Source organism: Cydia pomonella, chromosome 2, assembly GCF_033807575.1.
Source record: "Cydia pomonella isolate Wapato2018A chromosome 2, ilCydPomo1, whole genome shotgun sequence".
Lineage (NCBI taxonomy): Eukaryota > Metazoa > Arthropoda > Insecta > Lepidoptera > Tortricidae > Cydia > Cydia pomonella.
Window position 1 is genome coordinate 31,597,780 of NC_084704.1, and position 22,730 is coordinate 31,620,509.

The following is a 22,730-nucleotide window of genomic DNA, read 5'->3' on the forward strand; positions in this document are numbered from 1 at the left end:
ACTAGTGCGAACATTAGCATATTACGTTACTGTGTCGAACATTTAAAAGGGCCATATGTACTGTAAAACTTTGTACGATACATGTGCGAATAGGTAATTCGCAACTCGTGTCGATTTAAAACACTCCCTTCGGTCATGTTTTAATTTATCGCCACTCGTTTCGAATTTCCTATTTTTCGCACTTGTATCGTAATGTACTATTATGTATCAGCCATTCTTATTTACCATCAGACCTGATGATGAAATGAAAATCCTATAAAACGGTACCCCCTGTGACCTTGTGATCGTGTGATCCTATTGGGACCGTGCGAAGTGCGTGGTGGGGGTAAGTAAAGCGATCCCAGCGCGTAAGGTGGTAAAAATTTGAACTAACTGCGGATAGCGTCTTTAACATTTCGTACAATTATATGGCTCGAAATGAAACTTTGATTTACGATTACTCCTGAAATATTCATTTAAATTGTATGGTGTAAGGGACCATTGTAATCTGTATGAAATGCTTAATATAACTAACGTATTTATTTTGATAATTGTTAATAATGTATCCATGTAAATAGCTTTGCAAATGCCACATATTACGTGATCTTTTTCTAGAAGTTAAGAATGGATATAGTAAGTTATCCTTAAAAGATAGACATTTCACATCGCGGACTTTTTTGTAGACCTATGAATGAGAAACAACCCCACCATACATTGTGTTGTTATAGCTCAAACGGATTAGGCAGCGCTTTCGATTAAAGCTCCTAGCCAGCGTGATTTTTTCCGACAACATCATTATATTTCAAACAATTTACACAAAACCTTACCAAGTTATATACTTAAGCCTTCCTCAAGAATCACTCTATTGATAGATGAAAGTCGTATGAAAATCCGTTCAGTAGTTTTTAGTTTTGGAGTAGTTTTATAAGATGTAGTGAATTGACGTTTTCCCCTAGAATTGCGGACACTAGGTTGCGTGACAGTCATGCACGCTCCCAATAAGGGTTCTGTTTTTTCCTTTTGAGGTACGGAACCCAAAAAAGCGGTAAGATTTTTCAAAAACTGCGCGTTCTGAACCCATGAATGACACTTTACGAAAGTAGCCTTAATTGTTATGAATAAAACACCTATAAATACTAATTACACGGTTTATTTAATATATTACATTATATTAGACATCATTGACTCTACCCCACTTTAGCCGAATCTTCTTTTCGTGCAATTTGAGCCACGAAGGCATATCCTTCGGCATTGGATGGGCATTAGGGAACCTGAAATTAAATTAAAATTGATTATGGCAATTTTAATAACAAAACTTACTTGAACATCATACATATTACGCCATTTAACTTTGATCCTGATTATTGATATGTGTTATAAATAAAAAATAAACTAAACGATGCCGCCGTATCTTTCGGTCTGGCCTAGTGGGTAGTGACCCTGCCTATGAAACCGATGGTCCCAGGTTCAAATCCTGGTAAGGGCATTTATTCGTGTGGTGAGCACGTATATTTGTTCCTGAGGCATGGGTGTTTTCTGTATATGTATACTTAAGTATTTATAACTACTTATATATATCGTTGTCTAAGTACCCTCAACACAAGCCTTATTGAGCTCACTGCGGGACTTAGGGAGTCAATTTTTTTTCCACACTTACAACTATCTTTACAGGTACTAAACCTAGGACAATAGTGTAACTATTAACAAAAAAATATTCTAACTTATGGCGCATATAACATAATGTGAACAATGTGGACTTTGTGGATTCAGTCAGAGAACACCAAAACAAATCAATGCTCTCGGCTACTAGGTTAAGGGTCCGCACAGCGCGCGTCAACGGCGCCTTCGTGAGCAGGTTGGTGCGCCCGCGCCGCTCGGCCAGCAGCCGCGGCCGGCGCCGCCGCCACACGTACCTGTCGGGCACGTACAGGCTCACACAGCTCAACACTTGACTGTTGTAGGCTTTACCCCTTAGCAACCGAAACAAATATGTCGCCAAACTCAGCTCTCTGCGCACCTGCAACTCGTTGTAACCCACCATGCCCAGGACAAACAGCGTGGGATACATAAGAGGGTAAAAAGGATATACTCCATATTGCCGTAAATAAATACAAATAACGAATAATTTAATTTTTTGTATGCGTTCGACCATTAACTGGTACTTCGCCTCATGCGGAGCCCAAATGACTGCGTTACATTCGAGGCTGCTGCGGACGAGAGCATTATAATATACGGCCGCAACTGCTCCAATGTTCGTAAAACTATGAGATTTTGTAATAATCTCCTATAATATTTATTTATTTATTTATTATCTATGTCTGGTGCTGGTTTTTGTTGCTAAAAATTGTCACACAAGGAAAATATGTAATACTTCTAATAATAATAATTCAGCCTATATACGTCCCACTGCTGGGCACAGGCCTCCTCTCATGTGCGAGAGGGCTCGGGCTATAGTCCCCACGCTAGCCCAATGCGGATTGGGGACTTCACATACACCTTTGAATTTCTTCTCAGATGTATGCAGGTTTCCTCACGATGTTTTCCTTCACCGAAAAGCTAGTGGTAAATATCAAATGATATTTCGTACATAAGTTCCGAAAAACTCATTGGTACGAGCCAGGATTTGAACCCGCGACCTCCGGATTGAAAGTCTGACGTCATATCCACTCGGCCACCACCGCTATTATGCTTATTCGAATCTATGTAATACTTCTACTCGCCCTAATTTCTTTATATTAGTATTTCTAGGTACGAAATGTGGTAGTAGATCATGTGGAATTTCGTGTTTTTTCAGCATATCGTTTTAAAATGAGAGCGTAACTCGATTGTATGGCGGCGGCGATGACGCGGTAATTTGTCAAATCAACCTTTAATAACATTAAAATTTCAAGTTAAGCCACGTGTCTTCGTGAATGACACGATCTATATACCAGTTAATAGAATCAGGCGCTACTTTCCGGAAATCCATATTAATTATAACAAAAAATATTACTTTGCTTATCCGCGAAAAGATAACATGCTAGTCAATCAGTGCTAACCCGTTATACTTATTTGCGTATTTTTACATGCAACTAATGTTCCCACACTCCCAGCGAAAAAATAAATACGCAAATAAATATAACAACCCACCACCGAAAATACAAAATTCGAGACGTATTTCGCCTCTCTACGAGGCATCCTCAGGAGATGTTGACGGTCCGAAGTTCCGACGACTGAATTAGCTGCTGTCTAGAATGGTTGGCCATATTTATACCTTGATCACTCCCCCTACTGTGCAAGCATAAGTGATATGGAAAAATTCGTAATAACAGCGATGACGCAACATTCAACTGTTCGTTAAGAATCAACCCCCTATTGTTGTATTTAATTATTTCTAACTGTTCCAGAACACTCAAACGCAATCCTTTCTCGCAATCATGTAAAATATCCAAAGAATGGTTCACAGATAAAACGTGGCCACTATCTATTAAGTGCTTAGCAAAAGTAGATTTTTCCGGATGGTTATGTCTGTATGACGTAACATGCTCTTTATACCTGGTAGCAGTAGTAAGGATCAAAGTCAAATGGCGTTCTAAAAGTTTTAATTAAATTTCGAAAGATGGCAATAAATTTACGTGGCTACTAAGTTTTCTTTGATAATACACCTCTTTTTCAAACTCTCTTTGATTATATGGAACCCTACACTAAGCATGGCCCCACATGCTCTTGTCAGCAGAGGGGTATACGCTCTTATTCTCTTGACCCGTGCGAATTAGTAGTAAAAACGGTTTCTTTTTCTCAGTTTTATAGTAAAAATAATTACACGTAAATACGACGAGATCATTAATTTTACAATAAATTCCAAGATTTTGTAGTAGACAACACTGGCAATATACGTAAGTATACCCTGGATGGAAAAAATTACTGAATTTTACTGTTAAGGCGCAGGGTAGGGCAAGGCATTCTCCATACAAACCTTGTGCAAGTTTTATTCGTTAGTTTTGGCATAGCATTTAATTTAATTTTTTTCTTGTATATAGGATATACGTAGAACTTGATGTAAATTTTTCTTTATTAAAAAAAAATATATAGCCCTCTAACAGAAAAATGAGCATATTCGCCAAAAATAATAACTGTAGCGCAAACACATGCGAAGAAATACGCGCACAAAGTTTGTATGGAAAGAGCTTGCCCTACCCTTCACCTTAACAAATACCAGTAATTAGCTGCGTAATAATTAATAATAGTCAGTCGCAGCAATAACAGATCAATCTAAGACTACTGCATTTTGTGTCGACACATCGTTTTCTAGTTTGCGCATGGTACAGTGCCATCTACCGACAAATTGAGTACCTATATTTTTTAAAGTTAAGGCATGGCAAGTTCTCCCAAAGTAAGCAACGGGAAAGGTAAGTGACTAGTCTTAATTAACACATTTGTGGCTTACATTTGTGCATAGGGACCTTTCCATCAGAAAAGCCACATTTAATATGTTTGATTAGGTGGGTCCACACAGAATGGGCCGCCTCGTGAGGAAATAGCCGTTTGAAGAAGCTCGGTCGGTGGAGAAGCCTCCGCCGCATTGCCTCGGACAAGGCACGTCTACATCGACCGAGCTGCTTCGCGCGGCATTTTCCTCGCGAGGCGGCTCGTTCTGTGTGGACCCGCCTAATAGGTTAAAAAATATATAAAAAATTAAAACTTTTTGATTTGTTATCGCGTATTATGGATGCGTTACTTCAGTTTGCGACTTAAAGGAAAGAGATACAACACAACGCAACAAACCACAAGGAAACTAAACTTTCCCAAAAGTCCCAATCATAAATAAAATAAGTAGGACTCAAGAACTTTCAGTTTTTTTTTTAATTCGCAAACGAGTTTCATTCTTTATCCTTTAAACGCCACGCCTATCGTGTGCGGCGCGTCAACTCAAGAACTATCTTGATCTTTTAAAAAAAATATCTCAAATGAGCTTCATTCTTAATCCTTTAAGTGCCACGCCGATCGTGTGCGACTCAGGTAAATCAACGCGAACCTGGGCGGAATCCACGAAGGACGGCATTTAGTTGACGTCTTTGGCGGCCGAAGCGTTAATTTACCTGAGTGGGGGCGCCGGTTTCTGGAAAGGATTCTCGTTCTTAAATTTACGTAGCAAGTACTCCTTGTTGATCTTTTTCGGGTCACGGTACTTGTCCATGTAGATGTTGAACGGTTCCTTCTTTGGGTACCACGTTTGGGGCTTGATGTAGGGCTCCGGGAAATCATATTCATATACTGCAATGTTAAAAAAACTGATATAGATATTGTTCCATTCAAACATGCAAACAACGTGTATTTCAAGTGGGTGAGATGCTTTTTGTTTAGTTGATTACAAAATAAAGTCAATATTTAAAACACGCCACCAATCGTGTGATACGCTTATAACTACACTCGCGTGCAAAAGTCAGTGCCGGATTAAGATGTTTTGGTGCCCTAAGCATTTCTAGACCATGGTGCCCCCTGTCCCTAGAGTAATCATGATTATATTGAATTTTCTTGGTAAATTGAGTCACGTCCAATGCCACATTACTGTTGAAAATAGAATCATCAACCTGTCACATCATTTTAGTAAAGTAAAGTAAAGTAAATCATTTATTTTGCCAAACATTATGTGTAGTTGATGGATTACAAAGTTATTCAGTATCAATAATGTTTGTACCTTAATTTAGGCATGCAAAAGTTTAATTACATATTTACCTAAAACTAAACTATTATAACATTATTATACATTATCTATTTACAATACAAACGCAATACTTATTATTTACTTTTATAACATTGCCTAGTACTACTAATAGGTACTGGTATTTATTTACTGTACACACTGTTTTGTCCATGTCCAGTTAACACTCATTGGCTTCACATGTAAGAAATTCGGATACTGAGTAAAAAATTTTTTTGCCTAGCCATTTATGGAGTGCTTTTTGGAACTGATTTATTGGAAGACCAGCTATACAAGACGGTAACTTATTATACAGTGTGATTGCCATTCCCATTACATTATTACGATAAAAAGCAGTTTGGCTTTTACATCCAATTAATTTGTGTAATCTATTGCTTCGGGCAGATGGATTACTCTCAGCTACCGTTTTAAATAGTTCTGGGTGTTTTTTGACAAATATGCACATTTCCGAAATATACATAGAGGGCAAAGGAAGAATGTTAAGCTTTTCAAATATTGGCTTGCATGAATGTCTTCTTTTTAGGTTGCCTAATGCTCGTATACATTTCTTTTGAGCCTTAAAAGCTCTGTCTATCGATACCGAGTTTCCCCATACAATTATTCCATATCGTAGCACAGATGACACATATCCATGGTACGCTTTAAGAGCTGTCTCTAAGGACGCAATTTTCTTAATTTTATTTAGTGCGAATACAAATCTGTTTATCTTCTTACATACTAGTTCTATATGATATTTCCAATTACAGTTTTCATCTAGTGTTACACCCAAAAATGTGGTTGAGTCTAATAATTCTATTGGTGCACCATTATAATTGATATTTAGGTTTAATTTTTGACTTTGATACGTTTTAAATTGGATTGCTTTTGTTTTATTTACATTAATTTTTAATTGATTTATGTCCATCCATTTAATTACATTATTTAAAGTATTATTTATGTCACTTTCAAAATTATTAGGATCTTCACATCTAAATATGATAGTTGTATCATCTGCGAATAATATACATTTATGAGTAGTTATGTCAGGGAGATCATTTATATACAGAAGGAATAAAACAGGACCAAGAATACTGCCCTGTGGGACTCCGGATTGGATGGTTTGGAAGTTCGAGCGTTCGAGCTTCCTTTCACCATTTATTTTTTTTGAAGTTTCTGTACATTGTTGCCGATTGCTTAAATAGCTCGCAAACCAGTCATAAGCTTTTCCTCGTATTCCGTAGTTGTACAGTTTCATCATGAGTATTCGGTGATTCACAAAGTCAAATGCTTTTGACATATCTAAAAAAAGAGCAACAACTGGAATTCTGTTGTCTACACATTCCGATATTAGCTTAACTAATGAAAAACACGCTAACGACGTAGATTTACCTTTTTGGAAACCATACTGCTCTGTTTTTAGAACTTTGTATTTAGTGAGAAATGATATTAATTTAGTGGCCATAACCTTTTCAAAAATCTTCGCCAATACTGGAATGAGGGTAATTGGTCTATAGTTACTCATTTCTGAGCGATCCCCTTTTTTAAATATTGGTTTTACAAGTGAAAGCTTCAGACGCTCCGGAAATACTCCTTGCTCAATAGATATTGACAGTGCTCCTTGCTCAATAGATATTTATCATGGATATTGACAGTGCTGCAGCAGTAACGTTGTAGTTAGAACAGTAGTGCTGCTGAAGTCGCCATCCGAATGCCACCTTTATCAAAGCGCCTATTTAAACGAAATGACCGAAATAACCTAATATATCATCATTATCATTCTGTGCTTGCTTTACTATGCAATTAAAACGTGTTTTGGTTCTCAATCCTCAAATAATCCCCAGTGTAGGCAACATGACTTATACACCTGCCCAAGAGTACCCTGAAAGTTTTGAACAGTGTATTTAATTTATTGAAGGCCGTGCGATGCCATAAATATATAATAAAGGTGAAAAAAAGCCGGAAGCCCAGAACATCCGACCGTGTCGGGAATTCGTGCGAGGTCGAAGGCCGAGCCAACCGATGTCCAAGTGTAAGCGAAGACATTGGCCGTGCTCTGCGCAGGATTTTTCAACCTCTTAAGCTTTTGGGCTTGGCTCTGACTCAACTAAGGGCCAAATTTAAAAAGCAAATTATTGAGTACGGAAACGAAACTTAATCACGTATAATTAAGTTTTAAAATTACCTCCGACGTTTTAGGGATGGCGTTGTCCCTATGGTCTCGGAGAAGACTGGCTAAAGTCGACATCATTATCTTGACGTTGGAGGTAATTTTAGAACTTAATTCAACGCGATTAAGTCCCGTTTTCGAAAATAATAATGTGTAAAGGCAAAGTCTATGGCTGAGATTATAACAAGGCTGAAGGCGCGGAGCATCCGATTGGCGCTTACGAATGAGGTTACAAAAGGTCGAGCTGCAAGAAAGCAGAGCTTGAAATTGATCAATGGCGAAAAGTGGACGAGGCCGAAGGCCGAGCTGCGAGAGAGGAAAGCTTGGATTTGTATCCATGGCCATAGTGTAAGTTTTTTTTTTTATGATACAGTAGGCAAACGTGCAGACGGATCACCTGATGGTAAGCGATTACCGCCATCCGTGTAAGTGAGGCAGAAGATCGACTTGCGAAAACGTTACGTTTTAAAGTGTCTTTTTGATGTTAAAAGTCGAAAAGTCAAAAGCATTTATTTGTTGTTAGCCAAACATACAGTTGCTAACAGTTAGTTGTCACTTGATTATTCGGCAAAATGAAATTATGCGAATAATTGGCTGCGAAATGACATTTGGCAATATAACTATCGGCAATGATTTAGAGAACCTCTAGAAGGCATAAGACCCACCAACTGAAACAGTGGCTTGAAATCGAAGTTATGTAATCACCTGTATGTATTGCTTGGCCTTTGGATTTATTCGAATGCGCGACTTGATAGGATTCTTTCGATTGTCGACCTTCGCGGGGCCCCTTATAACACTTAAAAAATTGACAATTAGGTTGTGGCTCGGCCTGGCCGACAAATCTGGCGTGCAAGAGAGCAAATTCGCTACAAAATCGGTAGCCTATGTCGAAAAATCGGCTGACGGGTAGGCGACCCCGACCGCAAGATTTTTTGGCCATGGGCCTCCGCGTAAGGTGTAAGGTCGAATCAAAGGCCTACGTTGAAGACGTGCTTACGTGTCCTTACTCTCTTACTATTACGTCCTTTCGGTTTTCCTACTTGTACACGTATAAAAAGTTTCATAATACTAATTTTTTTGCCTACGATTTTGGTGCCCCCCTAGACGTGGTGCCCTAAGCAAGTGCTTATTTTGCTTAAGGGTTAATCCGGCACTGGCAAAAGTATTGTATCACATTGCATTTTTTCAACTGCACCCAATATAAACCGGTAAACCGGTTAATTTCGCTAAATTAATTTTAATGTGATCATACAATACAATACAATACAAATCCTATTTATTGCACAACCTCTGAAAATAATGTACATGGAAACACATAAAAAACATGAAGATAGAGGTAAACAACAGGCGGCCTTATCGCTACAGAGCGATCTCTTCCAGACAACCTTTAGGTAGTGGAGAACTGAAACTAAAATTAACTAATTAGGAGGTGCAAAAAAACTAAATAGCAAACTAAATCATGTCATGATCATGTTCCTTGAAGCATGCCCTCCCATCTCGAACTAGTTATAATTATTTCTAAATCGATATCAATAGATGGCGCCAAATGTCACAATCAGCCATTACGAAATTATTATCCTACATATTAAGACATATTTAACATGCCATAAATTAAAAACACTATAAATGAAATGTAAACATTAATAACAACACGAATTCAATGCATTAATTTACAAAATTTGACACCACAATTATATTGCGATTTGCGAGTTTTGCGACTGACTACGTTATGGGCAACAGCGCACGACGGATATAGCTGTCGAAGTAATAATGAATATCGTCACTAGATGGAGCCACCACGATTCTAGTACGTTTTACGCATGAATCGAGTATTCAACTGGATCAGCCATGAGCGGTGGATAGGAGGGAAATGACCGAACGGGATAGTCTTATTTATCTTTCAGTAGGAGTAGCAAAGAAAGCATTATTATTGTTTGTCCTTGTCACATAATGTTGAAATGTGAGGACATTTTTTTATTCCCACCGTGAATTTAGTATAGTTTGTGGTACCTACACATAACCCGACCAAATTATAGATTATGTTGTCAGGGATCTTAAATTTTTTTTTTTAATTTCGTCGCATTGCGTAACTTCTTAGCTCAATAGTGGGACCAGAGTTTAGCCCTAAAAGTTATGATAATTCTAAAGATGGAAAAGTTATGCTTATATGGCATGGGACATATTTTTAAGCATATTTGTAATATAAAAGTTAGAACGAGCGTCAGATATAAATTAGGTATATAATATATTCTCTTATTAATGATTGTTATGTGTTGTCGAGGGAGGTAAAATAATGTAATTCTCAGTATACTAAGTGATATTTTTTTTTATAATCTATTATCCTCATTAAACCAAGATTAAAATTATGTGGGCGCCATGAGGGATTTTGCCTGGTGTTTGACGGGGTTTCTTTGGTTACCTAGTGTGTGTGCACTGTTGTGCATCCATCCAAAAAGGTCATAGCGATCGGTACGCTCTGGTGAAATAGTGGGGCACTTTAATTACAAAAAAATAATCTCTCTCACAAGTGGGATCCCCGGATTTATGACTATAAATTTCGGTAATTCGAAATCAATTACCGGAATTTATAGATTAATTGAAAAACCAAATAAACCAGTTATTTTTAAAACCAAATAAAGTTAGGAGAAAACTTAATTCTCGCCGGGGTTCGATACTCGGACCTCCCGCTCGCTAGTCTACGCATCTACCGCTGAGCCATTGTGACAGTTAATGCAGTTACGAAAATTGCTCATCAGTTACAACTGTACCCTTCATAGTCATGTAAGTCACATGGAATTTGCAACCTTAGCGCTAAGATGTAAAGTTCACAATAGGATGAATTTACTTAATCATTACATGGTTTTTGAATATTGAATTAAGATGCAAAGTTTAAGCTTCAAATATTTAGATTTTTTTTTAATGTAATAATTTGTTAAACTAGAATTAGCTTTTTGTTTTGTGGACATTAAATTAAAGTTATTAAATCCACGACAATACCTCTACGTTCTTAAGTTAATAGACAAAGCTAAAAATTTTGAAAAATAGGATAGTTGCTTAAAAATTAATATGCGTTACAGAAATATTAAGGAAAGTTAGAAATTCCTGTGAATAGCTTGCATTATAATAGCACATAATAATCTATTTTAAAAGGCGCCAAATTCATAGCCACGCGCGCTGGACCGTCGACGTGCCGGAGCGCGCGAGCCAATCGTAGCCGACCTAGTGGTAGCGAGCGATACCACGCCCCGCTATGCCGCGCAAGCGCTGCGTTTGTCTTTTAGAATCGTATTAAGGTTTAACCCTCCATAATGCGTGGTTTAAAACGCACATAGCCCATTTTTTGAAGTACATATCGACACAGTATGACTCTAGACACAAACTTTGTGGCCCTAAAAAGTGCTTCAACTGGTCAAATGTAAGCATTGAAAGCAATGTAACAACACAAGTAGGGTTGCAAAGCGTCCGTCAAGCGGCGCTCGGCAACATAAATATTCACTTTTAGAGACCCTCGTTTTTGATAAATGACCGGTCATTTGTGACATTTATGGTCATCTTGGTCATTTAAATTTACAGGCTTAGAGCAATAATTAGTCTTATTTGATGTTAAACTTAAATGAGTTAAACTTTCAACTGCTTCATTCGCGGCAGCTGACATTCACAGGGCTTCATTATGCATCTTTCTCAACTATATTGGTGATAAAATAGAAACCTGGTGCATATAAATAAGCTGCTCTAACTCTATAAACTATCATCATGTCATTCCAGATCTAGAGCAGAGCCCAACTGGGGAAGTACCTCCACCTTACAGAAAATCGCAGCCAAATAACACTAGACCCTACTCATAGTGTTGTGTTCCTGCCGGTGAGTAAGGTTGCCAGAGCTCAACGAGGGTGGGAGGGGGTTAGGGTCGGCAACGCGCATGTAAGTCCTCTGGAGTTGCAGGCGTACACAGGCTACGGATACTGCTTACCATCAGGCAGGCCGTATGCTTGTTTGCCACCGACATAGTATAAAAAAAAAAAGAAAAAAATCATCTGACAAAATATCAATCAAAAGACGAAGACTGATATTTATTTACCAGTGTGCGTTTGCAAAGTTAGATTGACAATACGACGTATTATATTTGTAGGTTCGCATTTGTTTTTAATTTAATATGGGCTCATCTTCGATTTCATATTGTTCGTATCGGAGGAACCATATAGGCGTAGGCGAACCCTACGCAGCCCCTGAAGGCCACCGAGGTGCATCTGTGTGCGTAAGCATACTACCATACAACTAGGTATTATTAGCGGTGCACGGTGGCGCGAAGGACATAACCTTATTAAGGCGCTACGCGCCGTTTTCGTCGAAAAACGGTTTCTAGTCTAGAGGCTATTTCTTCTAAATGGGTTAACAAAAAATTGTGGAAAAGATATATATGAATGTTCATTTTATGTACAACAATAGCATCATTTGACTTTTATCGTAACATTTATAGTTTCCCGGCAAAAAAAATACACATACAAAAAGACACTGCTCATTTCTACTAAATTAATCGATTAAATTATTTTTAAACTAAAAAAATATTTTTTAACAGGTTCTGCGAATACAACACAGCTTTTGCTAATCAGTTAATATTTTTTTAAGAAATCGTTTATTTTTTGACATTTCGTGCGTTTGCAGCTCGAAAAAGACATGAACGTCAGTCATGTGCCAGCTTTTAGACGAGGAGGCTGTATCACTTGTCGCTCCGTGCCTTCCTTGCACTATGAATGCTTGTGCATTTCCCAAGTGCTATAATATCGGAGTAATTGCGGCCAAAGAATAAATAACTGCAGAAAGCTGGGTTGTGACTCGCTTTAGCGCGCGAAACATGGTGTTTCGCAGCTTATTGTTATGAACGTAATGACACTATTTCCACTTGTGTTTGAGAAAGCTTTTTTAAATATATGTATAATAAGTGTTTTCTAACATGCGCGGACATATAGGCATTCGAATTTTGAGTTTTGTAATAAATTTCGATTCCTAAAAAAATATAATTAATTGATTAACATAGGCTATCTATTTACGTTGTATATAGATAGTTGTTTCTTTTTATATTTAAAAATAATTAATCGATTAAATTCAGAAACCATAAAATTTTCAGGATTAATAAACTACCTATTAAAACGTGGTTAGTTTTTTCTAGGATTGTAAAAAAAAAAGTATAAAATCGGCGCTCGGCAACATAAATATTTATTTGTGCAATAAGAAAAAAAAAACACTGTTATGTACCTTAGTTTCGAATGCCTCCGAACGTGGTGCATATTATACTCTACTCTACGAAATTAATTTTATTTTGGAAACTAATAATGTAAGATATAAGGCTGACAATCGCTTTTGTCGTCGAGATATGAACAGGACATTTACTCAAACGGCTTTATACCGGCCTAAGCCGCCAATGTAATATCAAAAGTTAGTATCGGTGTAACATGCTCCGGGCGCCGTTTCATGTTTAATCGTCTGAAATTCATAGATTAGCATAAAAATGCACGTAAAACCCAATTTCAATCAAAAAATCTTAAAATTACAACTTTGATTTGCGTGTCTTTTTCATAGAAACCAAAAACTATTATTTTTATTAAACCACACTCGATACGGATATATGAAGTGTGCCACAAAATCATAAATAATTCGTGGTGTATGGTGTATTTTGTGTGTGTGTCCTACTGCGAGGTTACTACAGTACCTTCACCAAATGCATGATCTACTCATATCAAACAACAAAACGTCTGCAAAAGATGATACTCAAATACGAGTATACTCGTACCGCCACCCACGTGCCTCTGCACTGCATCTTATTCTTTGAACGTCGTTGCGTGCGATCGTCATGAGACATGAGATTGTCGCGGGGACAGAGCGCTTAGCTTCGCTCCGAGGCCCCGACGCTCAAGGGCATTGGGCCGACAATCGTCTTAATACTTGCGACTTACGTCAAAAAACATTATCTATTAGTCTATTATTTTGCTTACGTTGTATATTCATACGGAAAATTATAACATAATTGCCTTTTCCATTGTGTAACTGCCTTTTGTACGACAATGTAAATTTTTAACATGAAGTTAACTTTTAATAGTTTGAATTGATTGGCAAGAATCTGAACAGTAAAAAAGATTTTTATTTATTTAATGGAGTTAAAGAGGTATTGAGGCTATTCCCGTATATTTTTCGGTCATTTGAAAATAATGAACTCGAACGTTACAAGTTGATTGTTTTCTAATAAGAAATCTTCATTACATTTACAAAAAAATAAACAAAAAAAAAGACCGACCGCGCTCGAGTAAATCAAGGTCACGTTTTTTTTGTAACTTTGTGACCCTGCTACTCTCTTATATATTAAAAACCACCTTGACCATGTAAATTAACATACCTACCCTTATTATTTCCCCTCCTCTTTCTTTCTTTTTTTCGGATACATGGTGCGCGACTGACTACCTGCTGACGCGCTCCAGTGACTTTAATTTGATGTTTTTTTTACATGTTGAATAATCTGTTTATATCATATATCAAAAATTATAAAAAAATATTTACATGATAGGACAAGTATGGCTACCATGAGTTAACATTTGACTTTTACGCCACAGACTGCGTGAACTCGATCGCACCAATACCTACTTTAATGCAAGCGAGATAAACTGCGATCAAGTTCAAGCAGTCGCTAGCGTAAACGTACAAATGCCAACTCATGGTAGCCGTACTGAATAAGCTACAAAACACACTTTGGTGGTTAAAAAATTAAATTAAATAAATACGAAATAAAATTATTTTATTTATTTATTTAAAATTATGGAAAAAAAAGGTTACGCGCTTTTTTTTATTGCAATGTTAGAATGTTAAACACGCAAAGCAACACCCGTTCAGAATCAAGCTCGTTCATCCGCACAACTCGCACAGTGTTCAATAGTTGCGCTAATCGTCTCTCTTGTCGTCTAGGTAGTGCACAAATCAGATAATGAAACGATGGGAAAGTAGGTACGGTACGTAGAAACCTATTTTTTTTCAAGCGACCCATATTTTAATAAAGAGTTTTTAAGAAATATCTGTAAAAATCCATATTCCTTTTTAAACATTCTAGCTCATATTATGATATAGTACCTGGGCGACCGAGTTTTGCTCGGTTATAACTATTTATTGTAATATGGTGGTGTATAGGTGATAATCTACATAAACTTAAAAAGTAAAATGTAAACTGACAATTATTATTATTTACTATCGATTTTACAGCACTTGTCACAGAGTAACGCCATCTATTGTAATTTCTTTTATTACATAGGTCATTTTTTTACTAAATTAAACTTGTCTAAAACAATAAAAAATTATATATAAACTTGAACATATAAAAAAAAAACTAAAGTTAGTCACCGGGCGAGATTCGAACCCGTAACACTCGTTTAACAGTCCGCGTTTTAACCCGCTGGACCAGACGGACAGTGGCCGGCAACACGAAATTAGCGACCATATTCTGCGTCGAAAGAAAAACGCATGAAAACTCGAAAGCACGCGTTTTCCCAAACATAAGACTAATCTAGATAGATTGTATACCCCCAAAAACCCCCATATACCAAATTTCAGCGAAATCGTTAGAGCCGTTTCCGAGATCACAGAAATATATATATACAAGAATTGCTCGTTTAAAGGTATAAGATGTAATTTATATAGGTACTTATTTAAAAAATCGGAATCGGTAAACCTGGTTTTCCCGGTTTTTTAAATTTCGGTGAAACTGGTTCGGTGAATTCAGCTTGGCCCCCCTGATCCCCTCACGTAATTAACCCCTCCCCCCACCCTCTTACTAAATATAATAAGTAATACGGATACAGACGATACGTAGTTAATACGGATTAAACTTTATTTCTGAATCGAAATTTCTTTATAGCAGTTGATGAAATTTCGCTCTTCGTGCTGGGCACTCTGATGCTTGATAGCATAACAAATTAAATACCTACAATAACCTAATTTTCCTGAATAAATCAAAATATGTTCTCCCTATTAGTCACGTCAAAAACCTACCTATGAGTCATGTTAAACCTTATAATTTCACTTGAAATTGGGATTATTAAGAGGGAAGAATAGTTTTCGAATCTAACGAAATAACAGTAATTTTTCTATGCAGTTCCATTTCGAGAGAAAATGATTTCCACTAACTAAATCTTAACAAATCACTTTGATTTTGATGTCGATCGCTTCAGGTAGGTTTATAAGTTTCGCTTTTTTGAAAAAATATACATTTTTTTTTGTTTTGCACATTTAAAAATAGGAAACCTATGGTTGTCATTGTGTCAATAACATACTACTAAATCATGGAAAAACGTTTTCTCTTTATGTATGGACAATCACGTGGTACACTTCCCTCTTAAGAAGAAAGTGGAGGACGCACGCGAAATCACCTTTTCATACAAACATAGTCCACATTTTTCTCTCTAGATATTAACATTATCAAAAATATTTTGACACAATTTGTTGTATATCAACCACAAGTATGCCTCTACGTTTGATTTTTTTCGATACGAGTTAGAAGCATTAAAAATTTTGTATGAAATCTGAAATCTATTTTCGCTCCTAATTTTTATAATAATACACAAATCGAAAAAAATCAAAAGACAAGGTATGTTTAATATACATCAAATTACTTAAAAATATTTTCCTAAATGTCAACATCCAGAGAGGAAAATGGGGACTACGTTTGTATGGAGAACCGGCCGTCCTCTTTCCTCTTAAGCACTTATCACGCTATAGCCACATACGGAAATCGCAAGTGCGTAAACTGTCTAACGAGACACTTCCATATTTAGGTACCTATTTTTTGTAAGTGGTGGCCTTTATTTTTTAACACAAAATTATCAATTGATCATCCTTAAAAATACTCATTCCTTTCCTGTATACATGCTCTTTTTATATCATAATAAATCTAAGACAATACTGCATAATATATCTCTAGGTAGGTACCAATATATTTTTTTATTGAATATGCGCATATTTTTTACTTTCGATTTTGACGAACGTTTTAAATCATTTGTATAAGCGCAACCTTGGGCCTCTCAAGGCCACGTGCCGAGCAACCAATGCAACGCTTAGCGCCAAGAGTTATTAAAACAAATCATACCGCTTAATGCCGTGTTCTTTCTGCCCTAACGTGAAGCGCCAGGTACTAGATACCTTCAAACCAGCATAAGAGTCCTCTTTGATTATGCGTTATTGCGTATCTAAAAGTCATAGTTACGCTGGTTTACTCGAATGCTCGTCGCGCCGAACCCTGCTAAGCGATAAGAACACGACTTGTGATTTGTAACGAAACTTTGATGTCTTAAAGTACCAAATCAAACTTCTATTTACAGTACAAAAAAAGTAACATTAAATTATAATTGACATCATAATTGTAAATTGACTTAATTTGTAAATAAATTTTAATTTCGTCATCGATATCTGAAACGCCATCTAGTAATAATTGACCTTAACAATATATGTGACCTCTAGGTTTAGTGCGTGAAAGCTACAACAGATGTCGCAAGAGAGGTAGTTCGACGCCATTTCAACGCATGTTAGTTGTGAGAGTTTTATTAGCTCCGTGCGCCATCTAGTTCGTTACTGTGAACTAAAAAATAGCCTACAGGTATTGGATACTTAGGACGGTGCGCGTTTTTAGTATGGGATTGGGTATCTGTACTAGTATTATATGATCTGTGCTTGAAGTTTTAGCTTTATGAAAAAAAAAAAACATGGAAACCAGTATTTTTCAAACTTTTCCCGATTTGTGACCAGTTTCGCTTTATCACGCGCACGAGTTGCGCTACCCTTGACCCTTATAAAACGGGGGGTAGAGGAGGGGTTGTTTTCTCAGCAAGCACAACACACACACACTCGGACACTGCCTCACCAGCACGCCACACACGCCAGCTAAGCTACCGGTCGCCTTCACCGCGGCTCCGAAACCTGGCCCCGCTCAAAAGGTATCACCATGCTAGGGGTCGTGGGGTTGGGTAACGATCGGCAGCGAAGAGCTGGCCTACACTAGCAGCACACACCGTCCTCCAAACGACGGCCAATTGACCTGCCCACCGATCGGTGGGGAGCGACCCGCCACAGCCGCTACAGCCGAAAGGCCCTTCCAGGGAGGTATCGAATGACATCTATCGGTTGTTATCAGTCACTTATCAGAAGTCAACCGGTACACATCTTCGCATATTTTCCCGTGAAGAAGACCTGGAAAAATGGAAATCACTGAAGCTTAAGTCCGCCATGTCGTCCAGCTCCTGCAAGAGGGGCGTAGCCAACGTTCAGTAGCTGCCGCGCTGAATTTAAGCCAATCTACAGTTTGCAGAGTTTACCAAAGGTTCCAGACTGGATCCTTTACGTCAAGATCAAAAAGCGGCCGCAGAAAGTGTACATCAGAGAAGGACGACTGCTTCATTGTCACAACATCTCTCCGAAATCGACACCAGACAAGCGTTGCCATCCAGCAGCGTCTGCGTGAGGTACGACGAGTGGCGGTCAGTGAGTGGACAATAAGAAGAAGACTTAAGAAAGCGAACTTGACACCCAGGAGGCCTGCAACGGGGCCCAGATTGCTGGCGCGACACCGTACAGCCCGAAAAGAGTTTGCAGAAAGATAAGATAAAGATAGTTTATTATTCAAGTAGGCATGTTACAATGCGCTTGCGAGCGTCAAATAAAGCAACACCGGCTCTAACCCTATACCTCTGACCCGAATTAGATATTAGATTTAAATCCCCCCTCAATTGGAGAAGGGTATCCCAATATGGATCGGCAAGAAACTCAGAAAATCATATGGGCCGGACCATTGAGCAATGGACCCCAGTTCTCTTCTCGGACGAGTGCAGAATGTGCTTGTATGGATGTGACCGAAGAGGAAGAGTCTACATAAGGCCAGAAGAACGGTTTGCTCAATGTTGCTTCTCGGAAAGGGTCGCCTATGGCGGTGGATCTGTAATATTCTGGGGCGGTATTTCCTATGACGGGCGGACAGAGCTGGTTTTCGTGCCTGGCGAGGGCCGTGGAGGTGGATTGACCGCTGCCAAGTACATCACTGATATCCTGGAGGAACACGTTGTTCATCCTAATGCAGGATAATGCCCCGTTTCATATCGCTAGGGCCACTGCAGCCTACCTTCTCGAAGTGGGCATCGACACTATGGACTGGCCAGCGATGAGCCCGGACCTTAACCCCATTGAACACGTGTGGGATTACCTGAAAAGGATGGTTCGGAAGCGGAATCCCGGCCAATGTTGAGGCTACCTTCAGCCTTGCTGGAGGAGTGGGACGCTATTCCTCAAGATCACATAAAAAAATAATTAGGTCTATGAAAAGCCGCTTGATTTGTGCGAGGAGGGCTAGGGATGGAAACACCAAGTATTAATTTAATAAAAATAATTTAAATTGTACAAAAAAAATGACTTCCTGATTTATGTTATTTATTTATGTTCAGGAGAACCAACAGCTTTAATACAATAGGACAACAAGATTAATACAGAGAGCCAATTACAGGAACTCACAAGTAATTACAAAGTATATTAAAAAAATACTGCTAACACTGACGCACACACACATGCGTACAAAGTGAGAAAAAAACAAAAATATTGAAAATGAAAATACATAGAAGCCATTAAAATAGACCCTAGGTTCGGAAACACTTAGTTCATTAGCGCCCAGAATAATTGAGGTCTCGAAGTTCGAAAGAAAAAAAGAACATAAAGTAAAATATATCAGATGTTAATGCTGATAAAGCATATTTTAATTTTAGGCACATTATGCGACTACTTTCAGTTTTGTGATGTTTTTAGTCTCCAGATTCGAATTTTCATTACATTTACCAATTTTCTAATGCGTTACACGGTTACATTATAAGCTTTCAGTTGATACTAAATTTTCAGATTCGTGTACAGAATTAGAAAGATATTGGGTGCGGACGAATCAATGCAAAGTGATGCAATAATTTTGCACGCGAGTGTATTATAATATAATAGGTAGAGAATCAAGACCAAAATTCCGAAAAACCATCTGTCAAGCATCATTAGCCGGGTCCACACAGAGCGAGCATACGCGCGAGGCAATTTTCTCACGCACAAACCGGGCAGTGTACACGTGCCTCGGCCGAGGCGGCGCGCTTGGCCGAGGAAAACGCATGCGCCGCCTCGGCCGAAGCACGTCTACACTCGGCTATTAAAGATAAATACTATTGAAAGGGAATTTAGATTCATCTGAGGCAAAAATAGAATCAAATTTGGAACAAATTTTTACTATGGGCCAACCCCGTAAACGCTTAATAAAAATTGCTGTTTCATACGTTTCAGAGAATCATATGTCAATGTTTTCAATGGGATTTTTTTAGCGATTTCGGGGTTGGTTCATTAAAGTTGTTCAGTATGACATACATAATCAGTCACCCCTTAGTGTATATGTGAATAACATTATACGGGTATAATCCAACTATTTTTGAAACAGAAATAAAAATAATACACAATACTTCAGTGTTTAATAAGGTAACAACTTACCTGGTTCCTTCTTGTCAAGTACATTGTGGAAAAAGTCCTTGACCGTGTAGTCCCAATCAGTTTGGTAGAAGGCCAGACCTGCCGGGGTGATGTTGTCCTGGTACTTCTGGTACCATTCACGGGTCTCAAATGTTCGTGTTGCCAGGGGTGATGTGGATGTCACTGAAAAGCACACAAAATAATTATTTCATAAAAAAAATTATAAATTCACAGATCAAACATTTAGTCTGACTTGCGTACAAAGGTTCCGTGCCATTATCTATATTTTTTAGTAAACAGTTGTTGTTATAGGGGCAAAAAAAAAATGAAAATCTCTTTTGAGAGCCCTATGTCCCTGATAACGGATAACAGGATATCATCATCATCATAGTGGCAACAGAAATACCTCATCTGTGAAAATTTCAACTGTCTAATCATCACAGTTCATGAACCTGATTGCATACAAACAGACAGATAGTCAGACAGATGGACCGCGGAATCTTGGTAATAGGGTCCCACTTCACCCTTTGGGTACGGAACCCTAAGAATTACTTGTTTTTACGAACATTCATAAGGTTTTTACTTTTTATACTTACAACAAAATTATTATTTTTGAGTAAATATGGTCCAATTTCATTGTAAGTATAGTTAAAACTTTCAAACAATCAGGAGGTCACAGGTTCAAACCTCATCTCATACCAATGAGTTTTCAGAACTTAAAAGAGAAATTATTAAATATATACAAGAACACAATATAAAACTTTAATTCTACGTATATCTATATAATTCTTGGTTTTCCTCCATTTCATCTGCTATGTTGCTTGCATTAAAATCTGTCATCCACTCTCCGCTCGATTTAACTAATGTTGGTACAATGTCAAATATGTCATATCCTGTGTTTGTCTGGGTCATCCATAATAAGTGTTTGTTTTAGGTTCCCAACCTATCCTTTCACAAGTCAAGATTTAAACAAACATTCTTTTCTAACAAGTCAAAAGTCTACACCTCGACATTGGCAGAATCCACCTTGCTAAAATTGGCAAGGAGTAAAAGCCATTTAGGGGAAAAAAAATTGAAATTATTTATTATCAGACCACAGGTGAAAATATAAAAAGATGTTAAAGGTGATACATGTCCTTTCCCATACTTATGTATGATATGTTGGGTGGACTATTCTTTACAATTACTTTTCATATATTATAGTTTGATACATCATTATTTTGTGTAAGGTAAATATTACCTAATCAATGACATACATCATGTTATTCTTGGTATACAACATATTTGTTCTACAAGTTCTACTAGTGACATCATAGATGTAGGTCTTAATAGAAATAAAGGCTCCCATAAAAGTGGGTTAGGTTAGGTTAGAACTGCAACCCTGTATAAAAAATAATGATTTTGATTGTATTGTAAATTGAACTCTTACCTTGAGGGATGTCATAAGTTATTCTTCCATCCTGCTTATACAGCACAAAGGCATATCGGTGGTATCCTGTGCCCTTCAAAGGAAATGGTTGCAAGTATTCAACTATGCTGTCACCCTTTTCAATAAAATTGCCGGGAATGTTAGCAACAAACCAGTGCACATATTCCTTGTCATTCTCATTCAAGTGGCCATCTAGGCTTGACATTACTAACGTCCACATAGTGTTTCCATCTGATTCGTAGGCAACAGTTGGAGGGTTCAGAGCTTCCGCAGGTTTTATTACATTCCCACAATACACGGGCATGGAGCTGCCATTTTTCAGCTCATAAAGTACTTCAAGATTCTTGTATGGCACAAAGTACCCTTCGCCGTAAAGATGTTCATATATACCATAATGATCAGCCACCTGTTTTTTATGATTTGGGCCCTGTGTATTCAGCCATTCTTTCCTAACTTCACTCAAATCCACTTTTAGTTTGTGATTGCGAGCCAACTGCTCTAAATTCTTGTCAGCTTTTACTTTTTTCATGCGCTCAATGCGTGCATCTCTCAATTCTGAGGACGAATTTCTGTAATAAAAAATAAGTACAAAAATACATCCTAACCCTGTATTACATGTTTACAAAATATTTGTAAAATTAACTTACTTAGGCCGAGAAAATCCGATGTCGATTCGAGTGGTGTAAAGCTCATCCTTATAATTTAATTCATCTAATCTTTCCTTCAAGGTTCGGCAGAATATGGGAGCTTTACCACGGACCCTGTGTCCTAACCTAACTTGTTGCAGCTGTACATTGGGCATGCATGCCCTTCGAAGCGAGTTCAGCATTTTATTTACTATGTTTGTTAATAGTGGTTCCTAATATACAATTTTCATTCAAATATACTCAATTACTCATTTGTTGTCCTCTATACTGTAAATTAATTATGAATTTATAATGTCACAATGACAGTTGTTTGAATGACAT

At 37.7% G+C, this 22,730-nt stretch overlaps 1 protein-coding gene across 1 annotated transcript; it reads right to left on the minus strand.

Moving 5' to 3' along the window:
• Positions 1-1,113: 1,113 nt before the first annotated feature.
• Positions 1,114-22,710, minus strand: LOC133515358 (large ribosomal subunit protein mL38). Its single transcript, XM_061847887.1, has 5 exons — positions 22,410-22,710; positions 21,763-22,331; positions 20,355-20,516; positions 5,058-5,232; positions 1,114-1,250 (listed from the first exon to the last, which is right to left on the minus strand). Exons 1-5 carry the CDS (start codon positions 22,589-22,591, stop codon positions 1,151-1,153), a joined length of 1,188 nt encoding a protein of 395 aa, XP_061703871.1. The 5' UTR covers positions 22,592-22,710; the 3' UTR covers positions 1,114-1,150.
• Positions 22,711-22,730: the final 20 nt, after the last annotated feature.

Excerpts from the sequence above, each read along its gene's own strand:
- LOC133515358 (XM_061847887.1), bottom strand. The coding sequence starts at position 22,591 with ATGCTGAACTCGCTTCGAAGGGCATGCATGCCCAATGTACAGCTGCAA. Across the intron at positions 22,332-22,409 it reads ATCGGATTTTCTCGGCCTAA|AAATTCGTCCTCAGAATTGA; the intron begins GTAAGTTAATTT and ends TTTTTATTACAG. Across the intron at positions 5,233-20,354 it reads ACTTGACAAGAAGGAACCAG|TATATGAATATGATTTCCCG; the intron begins GTAAGTTGTTAC and ends TTAACATTGCAG.